Source organism: Schistocerca cancellata, chromosome 4 (assembly GCF_023864275.1).
Source record: "Schistocerca cancellata isolate TAMUIC-IGC-003103 chromosome 4, iqSchCanc2.1, whole genome shotgun sequence".
NCBI classification, from domain to species: Eukaryota; Metazoa; Arthropoda; class Insecta; order Orthoptera; family Acrididae; genus Schistocerca; species Schistocerca cancellata.
Genome location: NC_064629.1, coordinates 807,328,715 through 807,346,649, shown reverse-complemented (window position 1 = coordinate 807,346,649; position 17,935 = coordinate 807,328,715). Strand labels below are relative to the sequence as shown.

The 17,935-nt window shown below is 37.4% G+C and overlaps 1 protein-coding gene across 1 annotated transcript in view; it reads left to right on the top strand.

The window, feature by feature from the left end:
* Window positions 1-16,157, top strand: part of LOC126184758 (mitochondrial-processing peptidase subunit alpha) — a 110,404-nt gene extending 94,247 nt beyond the window's left edge. The window contains exons 10-11 of the mRNA XM_049927305.1: window positions 2,883-3,015; window positions 15,265-16,157. Coding sequence (XP_049783262.1) covers window positions 2,883-3,015; window positions 15,265-15,404 — 273 coding nt within the window. The 3' untranslated portion in view covers window positions 15,405-16,157. The remainder of the gene's footprint in view (window positions 1-2,882; window positions 3,016-15,264) is intronic.
* Window positions 16,158-17,935: the final 1,778 nt, after the last annotated feature.

Genomic DNA, 17,935 nt, shown 5'->3' with positions numbered 1-17,935 from the left:
ACTCTCGTCCAACCCTTCCATCTTGAAAGTTCCTCTACTACTGTAACTATCTAGCCTGTCATCAGCCATCACTTTCTACTGCCTCTGGTCCAGCCACACTGTCACTAGTGATGTAGCCTAATGTAATATTAAATTTACAATTTTTGGGCAAATTGGCCTATTTACTTGAATGATGCTTTACATAATGTTTCAAAATCACTGAGATAGTCTTTTTGTAACCAGTCAGTTAAGCAACATGAAATTATAGATTTACGTTATTACCAAAGTGCAATGTGTGGTACAACTGATAATTTATTTCATCTGTGCCATTTCCTTAGCTTAGAACTATAGATAGAAATTTGCATAAGAATTTTGCACAGATTTTTCTTTTACATAGTTGGATAATGGTAACGATGTACCTAATTTTGTATGCTGTTGCATGTTGTCACAAGTTATTCAGTATATCTGAGCAGAATTTCCATCTCTCTGGAATCTCAAGTTTAGGTGTTTTATGTTAATGCCCAGTTCATGCATGTGTCATTTTTCCACACATTGGTCACACTAACGATAGCTACACTGGCATACCTGCACCACAAAGCACTTTCAGCTCCAGCTGAGCACAATAGGCCGATGCTAAGCTGTCCACAGCAGACTGTTGTCGTGTGCAGGAAGCTGTTCCTAGGACTTTCCTGCACAGGACCCACTTTATTCACCTTGCTAAGCTCCTTATAGTGGGACTTGGTGCTCACAGTTAAGTGACACTGATCTCTTCCCTCACTGGAATTTCACAGCACACTTAGATCCAACATGTGTTCCCTGTGGTAAATGGTAAATCGTCTCACAATGCAAACTTTCTGACAGAAGGCTACAACATTGTCTAGTGCTTAGCTTTTCAACTTGGGGAAATGTCCCTTACTTAAAACATTTTTAGGTTTAGCTCTGTCATCTCACACAGTTACATTTTAGTGTATACAGAAAGTAGCTTAAACTTACATATAGAGTATCCCAGTCAAAATTCACATGCTCATATAACACCGAGCTCATTCTTTACAGCTGTATTCAGTTTAGTTAGTTAGTTACATGTTCCTTTGATCAATCTCACTGTAACCATTATGATGCAGAACATGTCTAGTGCATAAGAAATGCACACATTATGAATGAAGTTTTTTAAGATTAAAATTTTTGTTACCTACCCCATGCCCTTAAATGGCACAAAATATATATATTGTACTTATAGATTTATTTATTCCTTTTCAAAAATTCATGTGTGGCATAGAAGGAGTTGTCAAGGATATATGATTTTAATTTATTTTTAAAAGTGTTACTGCTGTCTGTCAGACGGTTTATTTCATGTGGTAATTTATCCAAGAGTTTTACAGCAGCGTATTTTACCCCTTTCTGTGACAAAGATAGGTTTCGCAGGAGAGCTTCTGTAAAGTTTGGAAGGTAGGAGACGAGGTACTGGCAGAATTAAAGCTGTGAGGACGGGGCATGGGTCGTGCTTGGGTAGCTCATTTGGTAGAGCACTTCCCCGCGAAAGACAAAGGTCCCGAGTTCGAGTCTCGGTCCGGCAGTTTTAATCTGCTAGGAAGTTTCATATCAGCGCACACTCCGCTGCAGAGTGAGAATCTCGTTCTAGAAAGATAGGCTAGTTTTCCAAAGATAGGTTGAGTAGAGGATATTGTAAGTCTTTCTTTCTTCTTTGTAAATCTTTCTTTCTAATACAGTGCCCAAACTGTACTAATTTCATATGTTTATAATGTGTGATGGACATGATTCAGTTTGTACAAGTGTAGTGTTAGAAACGGAAAGTAATTTAGATGATGATCAGCCCCACATCTATGAAACAGATAGTGTTTAGTAGAAGACATTTTATGTGATAAGCATGGTGGTGGTGGTGGTGGTGGTGGTGAAGAAGATGAAGGTTGTTGTTGCTGTGGTCTTCAGTCCAGAAATGTGGCTCTCCATTCTAGTCTATTCTATGCAAGACTCTTCATCTCTACATAGCTACTGCAATCTACTTGCTTATTGTATTCAAGCCTTGATGTTCCTCTCCAATTTTTACCTCCCACACTTCTTTCCATTACGAAAAAATGCTGCCTCAGGATCTCTCTTATCAACTCATTCCTTCTTTTAGTAAAGTTGTGCCACAAATAGGAGACTGATGATCTTGAATGTTTTGTCTCCTTAAACCCATAAACAGCAGCTAAAGCAGCCTTTGTTGCAACAAGGCATTAAACTTGACTGATACCCTTCTTGTTGAATATAGCTATATGCCAGGAATGGTGCACAATGATCGAAATGATGAAATTCTTACATTTTTATAGTGCTATAACATTTCAGGTACTTTGCTTCCCTTGTAAATTACCATTTGTTGACATTCTACATAGAACTGTATTAAAATTTTAGCCACAAGATGTTTTATTTGCCATTCATTGTTAGTGCTTTGTGTGTTAAATTGAGAGCTGGAAAGTTTTATGTGTACTCAAAGCAGTTCCTGTCAATTGCTGCATACCTGTGTACAAGATAATGTACTTCTGCATGAACAAAATTTTCAGAAGTAAGCAATCAGAACTGTCTACACATCGGTATGGGGATCCGAAAGAAGCAAATTATTGATGCTGTAATTATATTATGTTCAGAAAATTGGAAGGTGGTGGTCTAATGGAATTCTTTCACTTATTTGTAATCAAAGGATTGCTATTGGGAGAAAGAAGTTTGTGTCTTAAAGGGAGCTGTAGTTCTATAAAGTTGCGCAATAAAGGATTATGTAATAGAAAATATTATTCTTATGCCTATAGGAAAAGAAATGAAATGTAGGTGTAATTTAATGAATACAAATTTGTATAAATGCATATTCTTTGTTCATTGCTTTTTGTAAATACAGTTTTCTGATTTTTCAGCGGGCAAAGGCCCAGTTGAGGTCACTGTATTTAATGAATCTAGAATCAAGACCAATGGTATTTGAAGATGTGGCAAGACAAGTCATTGCCCTAGGTTCATGGAAGGACCGTGATTATTTCATCAACGAAATGGGTGAGGAACAAAGTTACACCAACATCATATATAGTATTATCATGTTATGTTTATGTAACACCTGAACTTGTACTTAAGCGTAATTTGTTATTTGCTATATGAAGTGAAGAATTATTTCTGACTGACTGATGATCAAGCCTGGACTTTATTTTTAATAACAAGAAAGGATCGTGATAGAGATCTCTCTATGCAGTTTGCTGTGTGCAGCATACTGTGTCTGCTTGCCATACTTCCACCATACAGTCGGCAGAATGTTTATGATCAATGTTTTGGATTTGGTCTTTAATATTCCATGTGACAACCAGACCATTTGCGTCATGACTTTGGCGCATCTTGGCAACGTGAAGATGTTCAATGAACGAAACCACTTTTAACACAGTAAATGTATAATAATGCAACTGAGGTGGTTTAATTTTGTTCGTAGTTGTGGTGATCAACATTATCAAGCTTATTTTCACTCAATAATTATTTTAAAGACATTAATGATAATACATTTTTTGCCATATGATTAATCAAATTGATAGTAATATTCACAGCAGTCACTCAAACAACTAATCCTGCTTGTTTTGTGTTAAAGGAAATGGTGTATACGTGGACAGAAAAAATAGTGAAATAAACCGTGTGAATCCCCATTAGTGATTGCTTCCTTCTCAAAAAAATTTCTTTTGTCTGCAGTCATTCAGGTGCATAGTACAGTTTCCTTTTGTGAAAGTTGACATGAGCCCTTTTTTTACCTTTACTGTTAATCCCATGAACCTCATTTATTATTTAAAAAACAAAAGAGAAAAAGGAAACTGATAACACACAGTTAATGAATGTAAGGGAAAAGAAAGTGGTTTGGAGAAAGAGAAAGAAGTGTGACTGAGAGAAGATAGGAGAATTGGCTTTAGAATTTGACAGAGGAAGAATTGGTTGTGTACTTTAATTTTTGGTGTAACTTTATGAGGGAGATGGAAGGAAGTGCTTCAGTTTCGTCTTAAAAGCAACAAGGTATTGAATTGTGCACAGAGAGCAAGGTAGCATGTTCCAGAGGCTGAAAGAAGCAATAACAAATCATTTAGTGAGTGTTTTTACCTTATGAATGAATGGCCACAGCTAGGACCTGGGACTTCGTATTTCAATGGAGATGAGATGACAGGTATTTCATCTTTGATGTGAGGTATTGCTGTGCTTATGTACTGAGGAGCTGATGAAGTAGACATAGCATATGGTAGTTGGGTAACTTGTCTGACCACAACCTCTATAACTAGAGGTATGCAGCACCAACATGGTCATATAGACACATGTTGCAGATGTGACACACGCAAGTTTTTGTGATTACATGATTAAAAAACAAATTTATTAATTTGAAATCTTCTCTCATATTCTTAGCATCCACAAGCATAGTGTGACTGTGGTTTTGCAAAATGGCAAACTTGACGATAGTGCCTGTTGCTATGGTGAAGCAAAACTTCGTCCTTTCTAAGTTCCATGATATTTGCATAAAATGGTTCTGGTTTCAGATTGTGCTGCTAGAAAAGAAATCAACTTCTTTCTAGACTGTTGTGGCTATTCTGTTGAAGTCACTTCATACCTTGTTAATTTGTTTCCAAGATCCTAGTTGTTAGAAAGAAATTTAGGTCATTTGTTTGTCTGAACATCACATAACCACAGGGATAGAAAACCATAATATAAGGCAGTATAATTTAGCTGCATATTCATGTAGATCCAGTATCTACATCTACATGTACACAGCTAATCTGCAAATCACACTTAAATGCCTGGCAGAGGGTTCATCGAACCAGCTTCAAAATAAGTCTCTGTTATTCCATTCCGGAACAATGCACAGAAAAATTGAACATCCATACCTTTCTGTGCAAGCTCTGTTTTCCCTTATTTTATTATGACGATCTATTCTCTGTATGTATGTCGGTGTCAACAAAATATTTTCACATCAGAGCAGAAAGTTGGTGATTGAAATCTCATGGGAAGATCCCATCACAACAAGACACACCTTTGTTTTAATTGTGTCCAAACCAAATCCTGCATCATGTCTGTGGCACTCTCTCCCCTATTTCTTGATAATACAAAATGTGCTGCTCTTCTTTGATGTTTGTCTATGTACTCCTTGAATCCTACCTGGTAAGGATCCCACAAGTGCAGCAGTACTCCAAAAGAAGATGGATAAGCGTAGTGTAGGCAGTCTCTTTAGTAGATATGTTGCATCTTCTAAGTGTTCTGCCAATAAAACGTGGTCTTTGGTTCACCAATAACATTTTATAAGTGTTCTTTCCAATTTAAGTTGATTTGTAATTGTAATTCCTAGGTATTTAGCTGAATTTGGGGCCTTTAAATTTGATTGATTTTCATGTAACTGAAGTTTAACAGATTCCTTTTAACGCTCGTGTAGATAACCTCACACTTCTCACTATTTAAGGTCAATTGCCAGTTTTTACACCACACAGATATTGTTTGTAAATAATTTTGTAATTTATTTTGATCTTCCAATGACTTTACTAGACGATAAACGACAGCATCATTTGAGAACAACCTAAGACAGCTGCTCAGATTGTCTCCTAAATCATTTGTATAGATAAGGGACAGAAGAGGATTTTAACACTACCTTGAGGAATGCCAGAAATCACTTCTGTTTTACTCACCTCTCTGACAGGAAATCATGAATCCAGTCACATAAGTGAGACAATATTTCATAAGCACACGTTTATATTTCATAAGCACACGTTTTGATTTTTTTATTTAAAGCCACTTGTGAGGTACAGTTTCAAAAGCCTTGTGGAAATCTAGAAATTCGGAATCAATTTGAAATCCCTTGTCCATAGCACTCCACACTTTATGTGAGTAAAGAGCTAGTTTTGTTTCACAAGAACGATGTTTTCTAAACCCATATTGACAATGTTCCAATAGACTGTTCTTCAAGGTAAATCATAGTGTTTGAACACAATGTATGTTCAAACATTCTGCTGTGTACCGATATTAATGATATGGGCCTGTTTGGGTAAATAAGGAGTTGTCACATTCATGAAAAAGGGATATAAATTCAAAAAGGCAGGAATATTTAAATTCTCTGTAGATCAGGATATATGCTTGAGAGTTGTTATTGGGAAATGTAATACTTGTGATTGTTACAGTATGCTGGTCTCCACTGAGTAATTGGGAAATTTTCATGAAAAATGTAGATGAATTATTGTGCTCTCTATCAGCAGAAAGAAGGAATTATTAATTCGTGGTGATTTTAATGTAAATTTCTTAAGGAATCTGACTGGAAAAGTGATCTGTAGGTGCTTTTGTCCACTTATAATTTTGAGTAGCTGAAGATAGTAGTAGCCTTACAGATAATGCATTCACTCAACATGCAGAAGTAAAGAGAGACATGCCTTTCCATTGGTATACAGATCGTCAGATGACAATGCACATTTAGTCACATTATACAACTTGGCTCCGTTTACAGTTCTAAATACTCAAAGAAAACAATGAGACTGATTAATGACAAAATTACTGAATATTTTGAAAGAAAGCTTTAAAATGTTGATTGGGGTGAAGTTTACAATAAATGTAATGCTAACTCTAATTCAAACATACTTCTTAATGAGTTTGTATCCATTTTTTGAAAGTAATTTTCCCAAAAGGATAATTAAATGTAATAATGGCAAGTCATTAAACAAACTTTGCATCACTACAGGTATCAGAGTCTCTTCCCAGTGAAAAAAGGACTTGCAAAAGTAATGACAGTACTGTAACATATTAAGTACTGTACTTGTTAAGTACTGTAACACATTAAGAAAAGTTGTAGAAAAAATTCAGAACATGCACATATCTTCTCTTCTCTACATATAGTGTGATTACAATTAAAGTTCCAATTCCAAAACACTCTAAAAAAAAGAGCCATTGCTCAGACTGATGTCAAATTTGAAAGAAACATTATCGAAGAAGGGTGAAATGTTATGGGAACAAAAAAGGTTTAATGAAAATTTTACCAATAGATGGCACTGTAAACGGGTTTAGCTACAAATGCCTGATGAATGTCAGTGCGACTGCTATTGTGAGAGTTGCACATTAAACCACTCATACTGTGCAGTGTGCATGACCGCACAAGTTTGCCATTCAACAATTGTGGCACTGTTAGTAAGCCAATGCACCACGGTAAGGTTGTCCCACATTGGATCGAAAAATCAGTTTTTAATTGTCGTGAGGCCAAAAATGGCATAAAAGACAACAATGACATTGGCTTTTAATAATGCTGAGGCCAGTAAGTGCATAAAACAGCAATGAAATTGGTTTTTAAGTTCAGAATGTATTGCATAATGTGTGCCTTCACTTCAGCTATGTGTCTAATTGGAGCACTGAACACAGCATCTTCCAGATAACCCCACAGCCAGAAGTCACACAGATTAAGATCAGGTGATCTGGAGGCCTAGCTGTAGGGAAATGACTGCTGATAATTCTAACATTTCCAGAATGCCTTTGCAGCAGCTGCTTCACTGGCTGTTCAATGTGCAGAGGTGTGCCATCTCAGATAAAAATGATCCAATCCACAGTGTTGAAGGGTTGAAGTGACATTGGTGCGCAGAAGACTCTCATAGTGTTTACCATTGACAGTACAGGTTACAGGACGTGCAGTACCCATCTCCTCAAAAAAATATGGCCCTATGATAAACTATGCTGTCGACTTACATTGCACAGTTACCTTTGCAAAATGAAACTGTACCATTTGAGGTGCGAGTGGATTTTCCATTGCCTGTATTCTTCAGTTCTGTGTATTGACATATCCTTGGAGATAAAAGTGGGCTTTGCCTGTCCACAGAATGTTCCATGGCCATTCATTATCTAGTTCCATGTGGGCAAGTAATTATATAGAAAATATGTCTAGGTCAAAATGTAGCAACTCCTGAACATGGGTAATTTTTTATGGATAGCTATGCACAGTGTTTCATAGAATTTTATCCCCTATGTCCACAGGCATGTCTAATGTGCAGGCAATTTCCCATGTGCTACGTGTTTGCACACCACCACTCATCCTCTCCTGAAAAGTCATGGCAGTATCTTCAGCTGATGTTGGATCAGGTGTTTTTCTTCCTCTGCCACATTGCACATCAAAAGAACTGTAATTTCGTGTTTTGTAATCATTTTCTCCAGACCCTTGGCAGACCTGAGACCAATGCATTTTCTCATATCCTTGAGTTTCTGGAACGTCTCTAAAGCTAGTGATGTGCAGTCACCATTCTTGTAAAAGAGCTTTATCTGTAGCATGTAATCCTGAATTAAGACAGTCATTGTGCGTGTCTCGGATGCAAACTGAGGAACAACCGTGTACTCCCACTTCTTTTATTTCGCACATTTTGCCACTTACAGCGTCATCTAGTGGTAAAATTTTCAGTAAATACAGGGTGATTCAAAAAGAATACCACAACTTTCAAAATGTGTATTTAATGAAAGAAACATAATATAACCTTCTGTTATACATCATTACAAAGAGTATTTAAAAAGGTTTTTTTTTCACTCAAAAACAAGTTCAGAGATGTTCAATATGGCCCCCTCCAGACACTCGAGCAATATCAACCCGATACTCCAACCCATTCCACACTCTCTGTAGCATATCAGGCGTAACAGTTTGGATAGCTGCTGTTATTTCTTGTTTCAAATCATCAATGGTGGCTGGGAGAGGTGGCCAAAACACCATATCCTTAACATACCCCCATAAGAAAAAATCGCAGGGGTAAGATCAGGGCTTCTGGCGGCCGATCCATCGCCTCGGGTAGTTGACGATCAGGTACCTTTTTCGTAGGACTCTCCATACAGTTGGTTGTGGAATTTGCAGCTCTCTGCTAGCTCTGCGAGTCGATTTTCCTGGGCTGCGAACAAATGCTTGCTGGATGCGTGCTACATTTTCATCACTCGTTCTCGGCCGTCCAGAACTTTTCCCTTTGCACAAACACCTATTCTCTGTAAACTGTTTATACCAACGTTTAATACACCACCTATCAGGAGATTTAACACCATACTTCGTTCGAAATGCACGCTGAACAACTGTCGTCGATTCACTTCCGCCGTACTCAATAACACAAAAAGCTTTCTGTTGAGCAGTCGCCATCTTAGCATCAACTGACGCTGACGCCTAGTCAACAGCGCCTCAAGCGAACAAATGTACAACTAAATGAAACTTTATAGCTCCCTTAATTCGCCGACAGATAGTGCTTAGCTCTGCCTTTTGTCGTTGCAGAGTTTTAAATTCCTAAAGTTGTGGTATTCTTTTTGAATCACCCTGTATTTTGTTTCCATAACGTTTCTCCCTTCTTTGATAATATACCGTTCAAATTTGATGTAATTCTTTTTTCTTTTCTTGCATCGTTTTGAAACTGAATATTTAATCATAATCACCCTGTATATAAATTAAAGTCGCTTGCTTGTGTCTGACTGTATATGGAGGCTAATCTCAAGAACTGCTGTAGGGATTTTGATCTTATTTTGATTAATAGAGATGCTGAGTCATGAGGCAGATTTATGTATATCATTTATAAATATTTTATACAAATTGTCTGAATTGTGATGGGTTATAGTTGTGAAAACGATGCCATTGCCTCCTAGCAAACAGCTGCCATAACTCGGGAGAGCACCAGTGCCTTGAGACTGCAGCAAGTAGACTGTAATGTGCATTTGGTGTGCTGGTGTAGTGGTAGTGTGTGTGTGTGTGTGTGTGTGTGTGTGTGTGTGTGTGTGTGTGTGTGGGTGGAAAGTGAAAGGTGGTGGGATCAAATATCAGGCAGATCACTTTCTAGCATTCACCACTCAGTTGTGTGGAGATAAACATTTCAAAATATGACTACAGTTTCAGGCTGCTTATTTCTGCTTCCCTTAGACCAGTATACATTAAAGGGTAATGCAGAACATTTTTTTCTTCTATTGTTGTGCTTCTGAATATTTCTTGGTACACAGCTACTGCTTGGGGTTATCTAGGAGGGGAAAGACCAGGCCCAAGTAAGGGTTGAACATGATTCATGACCAAAACATTTATTGAACAATGTATGCTTAAAAGATCAATCAAACCACTTAATAAAAATTTACTTGTAAGCTTTCAACAATTAATTAAAATACATGTCAAGAACAACGAGAAGTCTCAAAAGTAATCCAATTTTATAAATGTGCATATCCCCGAACATGTGCTGCAGTGTTTACTTTGCATTCAAATAAGACTTACTATTAATACACAGTCACACTGACCCACATTGTCCTGTTATAAACATAGGAAACCCAAACTGTTGTATATGGTTATGAAAATATCGGTGTTCAGAGACAACCAATGAGCTTTGTACTTAATGATCACAGTTATGGAAACAAATTCTTTCAAAAATCTACATCACAGAGGCAAATAAATTTGTTGCAGCTCCTTGAGAATTAATCGCTTATCACAATGTGTCAGTTCCAATAATGAGATACCATGTAATTATTAGGACTCAGTTTTTTTTTACAAGCGTATGTGACAGAAGAACAGTGCAAAAGTTCAATACAGTATCTATGCTTCAAAATGGCAGTTACAACAAGGAGAATTTGTGTCACAATAATTTAGCAATTCGCCTTATTTTTTGACAGCCTGTTTACTGATTTACAATTCTTTGGTGTCACAGAATGTTTCACAACACTGCTGACCAAAGGAATAAAAACTTCCTAAAACAATGACCTTAAAATTTACATTCAGTTCCCCAAAAGATGAGGAAGCGCAATCTCCGACCTCAGAATCCAACCGGCTGCACCCAGGTAGTTACATAGTGTAAGGCAGGGGTAGACACCTTCCGGATAATAGAGACAATTTTGTGCATGGCGCTAGTTACTGCTAGTATTACCTGGCAAGAAAAAGGATCTTTGAACACAACAAATAATCATATCATAACTACCTTTAACACCTTAGCCATGGAACTGAACACAGTATGGCCACGAGCATAATGACACACTCATGTACCAATAAAGGGACAGAAACCAAGCTCTCCAGTATTAATAGCAAAAAAAAGGGTCTGGTCCTTATTACTGAACATACACCCAAATCTCAACAAGGAGATAAAATGATTCTCCTGCCAAACGCAATTGAGTTTCAAACTGATGCCCAATGGCATTATGGTAACAAGGAGCTGCCTCACAATGGATGCACATGGTTGGCGAACAGCTTTGGTTACATTGGCAGACTGTATCTTAAATACCAAGAAATTGGCACAAATCCATTTCAGTTAATTAGCAAGCATCAAAGCCAATCACACCAATAAATGAGGTAACTTAAACCAAAGTCTACAAAGCTATAATGTATAAGAAGGTAAAAACAAATTATGTCTTAATTACAGAAAATCACAGATTTACACTGGTATAAAAAGAAGCTGGTACAAAAACACATGCAGGCCTCTAGAACTCGTGCTCATTGTACACATGACCAGGGCTTAAGCGAGCAGGAAGATTGAGCCAGTATTATTATAGTTCCAATAGTTGTAAAGGCGAATAAGGCACATAAGCAGACAGCGACACTCTGTGAAAGACAAAAGAAAGGAACATTTGTGAACTTCACACTGGCCCCAACTTCACTCAATAGAAGTAAGGTACCTCACCAAAATTCTAAGAAAGCATGGCGCCTCAGCCACAGTAAGAATAGCTTTGGCAGCCTTGTGTCCTCCAGAGAATGAAAACTTTACCTTGGTCACACAACTCAAACTAGAATACCGATTTCCAGTCATCCGACAGAGAAATCGCGTGGCTCGAATCACAACATGTTGTGCCTGCAGAGTTCTCTCTGGTCCACTGCCTGCTGCTTTCCATCTCATTCCTCACACTGCCACTTGCTTATGTCAAAATGGCACGTCCTCCGCTAGAGGCAAAGATGGCATGCAGAAGGCTTATTGCTACCTATCGACATGGTATGGATAGCACATAGTTACTTTCTGTTATACAATGCATTTTTTTTACCTTAGCGGGGTGTTACCCCAGAAAGCTATCCCATAAGCAGGGTATTTAGTGGAGGTCCCACTGGTCCCTAAAGTCCCTTTTTTTCCCCTGAAATGTACCTGTAAAAGGTGCTTTTTTCAATTTTGTCCCTAAAGTACCCTTTTTTCTTAATTTTAATAACCCCACTGAAGCTTAACTATGGCATCTTTCATGTTACAACTGGCTTTAACCTTCTCACCATTTTAATTTCTTTCCAGTTCCTCCACATAAAACAAGTCCGCTGTTGAGGGGACTGCAGGGAGCTTTGATGGCCACGGGGCAAGGAAACGTATGGGGAGACAGTGCTATGCAGTGCCAGCAACTTTTGCGGAACTTACTCTTTGTTCTTTATGGTAGAAATGATGATCGGATAGTTTGCACATGTTGGGTGTAGCTCAAATGAGGATAACTTGCAACTCCTACCAAGAAATATTGATCAGAGGCAGGACATGTGACTAGCAACTGAGAAATGTGTTACTTATTTCACTTGTGATCGGAAATATTCAGCTACTAAAGAGACTGTCTACACTATGCTTGTGCATCCTGTTCTTGAGTACTGCTGACTGGTCTGGAATCCTTACCAAATAGGCCTAACAGAGTATGTCAAGAAAATTCAGTGAAGAGCAGCACATTTTGTATTATCATGAAACAGGGGAGAGAGCATCACTGACATGATACAGGAGTTGGGGTGGACATCATTAGAACAAAGGCATTTTTTGTGCCAGCGGAATCTTCTCACAAAATTTCAATCACCAACCTTTTCCTCTGAATGTGAAAATATTTTGTTGATGGTGACCTACATGGGGAGAAACAATCATCTTAATAAAATAAGGCAAATTAGAGCTTGCATGGAAAGACTCATTTTTTCCGTGCACTGTTTGAGAGTGGAATAATAGAGAATTATTGTGAAGATGGTTCGATGAACCCTATGCCAGGCACTTAAGTGTGATTTGCAGAGTATCTGTGTAGATGTAGATGTGGATGTGGTTGTAAGTTAACAAAACAAATCATAAATTTTAACTAGGTAAAGTTGATGAAATTTGGGCTACTCTCATTGCAATGAAAGCTTGTTTGGGTATAATAATAATAATAATAATAATAATAATAATGTATTAAAATTACATTTTGTAACAATTGTCAAATGGTGATTAGAAGTAATACCAACAAATTTGCGTTGGGTGGGGGGGGGGGGGGGGGGGAGATAAAATTTCAGATGCACTGGACAGTCTCACAAAGACTTTGTGACCTCTGTTGCTCTAGTTCTGTTTGGGAGAATTTGGAAGACAGCATGTACCTAATTGAAGTGTCTGATATGTTTAATTTAATTTCATATTCATTCTTACAAATAAGCTCCAAATTAGAATGTGAGTGCTGTGATAATGCCCTTTCAGGAAACCTTGCACGTTCCATGTGTTACAAAATTTATGTTGTTAGCCCTGCCAACATGCCTGGCTCATGTCTTATGTTTTTCCTAGAACTTATTTACTTCAGGAGGCACGCATGATCATGTACATTCAGTGCACATATTTATTTTGATGTTCTCGTCAGTGAACTGTCATTTTCCTGAAACAAAATTATATGTTGAATTACACAAATTATTCACTCAATAGCTGCAGTGATACTGCAGAGGATTTCAGAGAGAAGTTTGGAAACTCTGTGCAGAATGATTTTACTTTGCCTCCATCAAAGATGATGCCTTTAATTACTTAGGCTCTAGAACCCTTTTTTTGGGAGCAAACTGCAGATAATGCAAGAAATTCAGCATATACTTTCTCCTATGAGGAGGCCACAATGAAGCCAGCAAAAAGGAATTCCAATTTCAATACTCTACTGGTTAGCAACTAAAGAAGAGGTTGTTGAAAATCATCTTCAGACTTATGTCATGGGCCATGCTAAGGCAAAAGATTTGCATCAAAACCTTGTTTTTGCAGTAGAGAAAGCGGATCCTCCTTCAAGGCATTTCGTGATGATCAGTTGTGACGGACCAAATGTAAATAAGGCAGTATTAAAATTAATGAATGAAAGTGTCCTAGAGTACGCAGCAACTCTTTCATTGATATTGGAACATGCAGTTTGCATTAAATTCGTAATTCATTCTTGCATGGCATTGAAAATTTTGAATCTGATGTTGTAAATCTTATTATTGCAATATTTCACTATTTTCATGGCTGGCCTGCCAGATGGGAGGATGTTCAACTATGCCAGAAGAGAGTTGAATATAACATGTGCTATCACGTTGGCTAACTGTAAGCCCAGCAGGCCAAAGAATTTTGGACCAGTGGTCTGTTATCAATAGATATTTCCTCACAGTTTTTTGTGCTAAATCTGCTCCAGTTTCAGAGAAGTCTAAAGAAATAGTCAAGCTTATAAAGCAACTGGCATTGAAGCACAACTTATGTGTGTTACTTAAAGTGCCAACATCTTCTTGTTATACTTAAAGTTCTTTCAAAAATATATTGTTCACTCTGCTTCAAGGTTTGGAAATAAATTTTATGTCCCGTACCGTAGACAGTTACTTACTAGGACCCTTTCTTAAAAGATTAAAATGTTGTAACAACAGCAGAAGAATACCCTACACACATTTAGTTACCTCGATGGTGCCCTTGCTACAAACAACAGGTATTTTGAGAATTTCTGTGAAATATTGTAAATGCGTATAATGATTTGAGAGGCAATTACAGTATTGTCCACACAGTTGGCTGCAGTATGTATAGTTCTAATAAAGCTGCTGTTTGTCACTGGAATGTGGATGAGTTTGTTGCGAGTTCTGTGCCCATATAACAGTCAGATGGACATACTTCTCAGTAATCTGTCTGGGCCATTCAGGAACAGTAGGATACCTTCACACACCTGGAGCTCCAAATTAACTTTTCCATTCACTGAACTGTCCATTTCACCACTTGTAGCCTGGTTATACGGCCTCTTTCAGATTACATCAGATGTCTGGCTGCTGATTCTCACTCTGTATCCCATTTACAAGTACTATCACCATTGCCATCTTTCTTACCTATGTCGTGATTAGTGAGATGTATCTCAGAAGTTAGTGAGACTAAACTTAATCTCAGAAGTTAGTGAGACTAAACTTAGAAGGTCAAGGCAGGTATATCTGTAAAAACATGAATATCAGGACAGATGTATGGCTGTACATAGTCTTCCTTGGTAATTTCCATTTCCAGAATAGCTTTTGTTATAAATTTTTTGATGGGAGCATCATATTTTTGCCAGTTTACTAAAATCAGTGGTTATAAGTTATTTGTTGCATTCTATACATGGTTTCCTGTTCTCCTGTTATAGATAAAGTGACAGCACATGACGTACAGCGTGTAGCAAGGCGCCTTCTTGCTTCACAGCCATCGGTCGCAGCTCGTGGTGAAATTGCAGGAATGCCTTCGTATGATGCAATTTGTCAAAAATTTAGAAGCTCTTTGAACTGAAGCAATTTATTATGAACGTGAACAACAAACATAAATTATTTCGCCTAAAATGGAGCCAAATTTTCGTAAACTGCGTTACTGTATTGCATTGTTTTAATATATTGAATGTAAGTTACCAGAAAGGTTAGTGTGTGTGTGTGTGTGTGTGTGTGTGTGTGTGTGTTTTCCAGCACACCTGTAAATCACACCTTATGGTGAAACTACAGGGCTGACTTCCATCAAAAATAAAAACGCAAGCTATTTATTCACAATCATGATTTATGTACAGTTATGATAAATAACATCAAGTGATATTATGAGGCACCAAGTTTATATTTATAATTAGTTACTTTATTGTATTTGTGTAATTATGTTGGAGAGCACAGTGTTTACTGTAAAAAAAGTAAAAGCAAAGATACAATATCAAGCCATTTTTTCATTGTCGGTTTGTACTTTATTTGTATTGTTTTAATATATTAAGCACAAGTGTGTGTGTGTGTGTGTGTGTGTGTGTGTGTGTGTGTGTGTGTGTGTGTGTGTGTGGATACTATAAGAGTACACTGTACAAAAAGAATAAGCAAAGATGACGACAAAACTTGTGTTAAAATATTGTACAATGTGTCACAAGAGGTTACTTGCATCACCATTGTTGTTCACAGATCATGGTGAAATTGTAAGCTTGATCGGTTTGTACTTTATTTGTATTGTTTTAATATATTAAGCACAAGTGTGTGTGTGTGTGTATGTGTGTGTGTGTGTGTGTGTGTGTGTGTGGATACTATAAGAGTACACTGTACAAAAAGAATAAGCAAAGATGACGACAAAACTTGTGTTAAAATATTGTACAATGTGTCACAAGAGGTTACTTGCATCACCGTTGTTGTTCACAGATCATGGTGAAATTGTAAGCTTGATTTCTGTTGAAAATGTAAAAGCTGTAGAAATAGAAGATCTTTAATTTGAATTTGTACAACAAAGATAAATCATCTCATATGATATGGAGTCATGTTTTTGTGTACTGTCGATGACTTTGTTGTATTGTTTTAATATACTGAGTATAACCTGCTACACTTTGTTTTTGTATCAATGTGCACACACACGTGCACGTCCAAAATTTATAACAATGAAGAAGGCATTCTAAGTTTCGTCTATGCTGTTATTCTACCCGTTAAATTGTTTACAGTATACAGATGTTATACATTTTGCTTTGTTCATATTGTTTCACAATCAAAATTACAACAGTGATGATCTTGGGGTATGATTCATGAGAGGAAAAAAGCAAAGCCACCAAGAAAACCATGTAATAACCATTGATTTATTCTTTTTGACCAAACAAAGTGGCACAGTGGTGAAGAGATTGCACTCATATTTTGGAGGATGCCAGTACAACGTACTTTCCCGACATTCAGATTCAGGGCTTCTGTAGTAGCCCTAAACTGCTTATGGCAAATGATGGGATGGCTACTTTGATAAGGGCATGATGGATTTTTTTCACCAATCCAAGCTTGTGCTCCTTCTCTAATGGCCTTGGTGTCTATGAGATGTGAAACCGTAATCTTCCTTTCTTACCTTAATTTTCTTTGCAATTGATTACAATTACTAACACCGATTGACCACAACAGTTTTACACTTTTGGTGCTCAAAGATAATAATAAATGTCTTTCTTTTCCTGCTGAGTCGATTAAGTGGAATTGTACATGATCATGTGGTTGCTCTATTCTTTCTGTTATTGTCCATAGTTCTGTATAATGACCTCATCATTTACTGGATGTTGATTCCTAACTTGATTCTTTACTTCCTTCCTTCTCTACCAAATTTATTCTCATATATTAGAAGGTATGCCAGAATTGACAGTCACTCTTTGAGTGCCATAACTCAAAAAGCAACTCTGGCAACTTGGTCCTCTTGTAGTTTCCAATTCTATCAACAGTTGGCAAGTGTACAAAATGGCCTTTAATAGTTGTGGAAGTGAATGAGTACCAATGGGACAGTTACATGAGATACAATGAAGAAAAATTAAACCTGAAAAGAATTTTTTCAATAGATACAGCTGAGATGTGGGGGTAATCATACCATGAATTTTCATGTTATTGAACAACTATGAAAAATGGAACACAGAACACTCATCTGACACATACATTAATGCTACTGCCGAATGGTCTGCCACAATGGATAAGGATTACTGAATCGGTGAGAAGTCCTCTTTAATGTTTCATATCGCACTCTCCCAAACAATGCTCATGGTTGTTTGGAGTGTTGGTAAACTGTGTGTTGGAAGAATGGTGAATAAAAAATTTATGACAAACAGATGTGTACCGTATTTACGCGAATCTAAGCCGCACTTGAATCTAAGCCGCACCTGAAAAATGGAACTCGAAATCAAGGAAAAAAAATATTTCCCGAATCTAAGCCACACCTGAAATTTGAGACTCGAAATTCAAGGGGAGAGAAAAGTTTTAGGCCGCACCTCCAAACCGAAACAAAGTTGGTCCTTTGTAATATGAAACACAATTTAGGTCGAATGAATGACGATACAGCTACAGTAGTTTGGT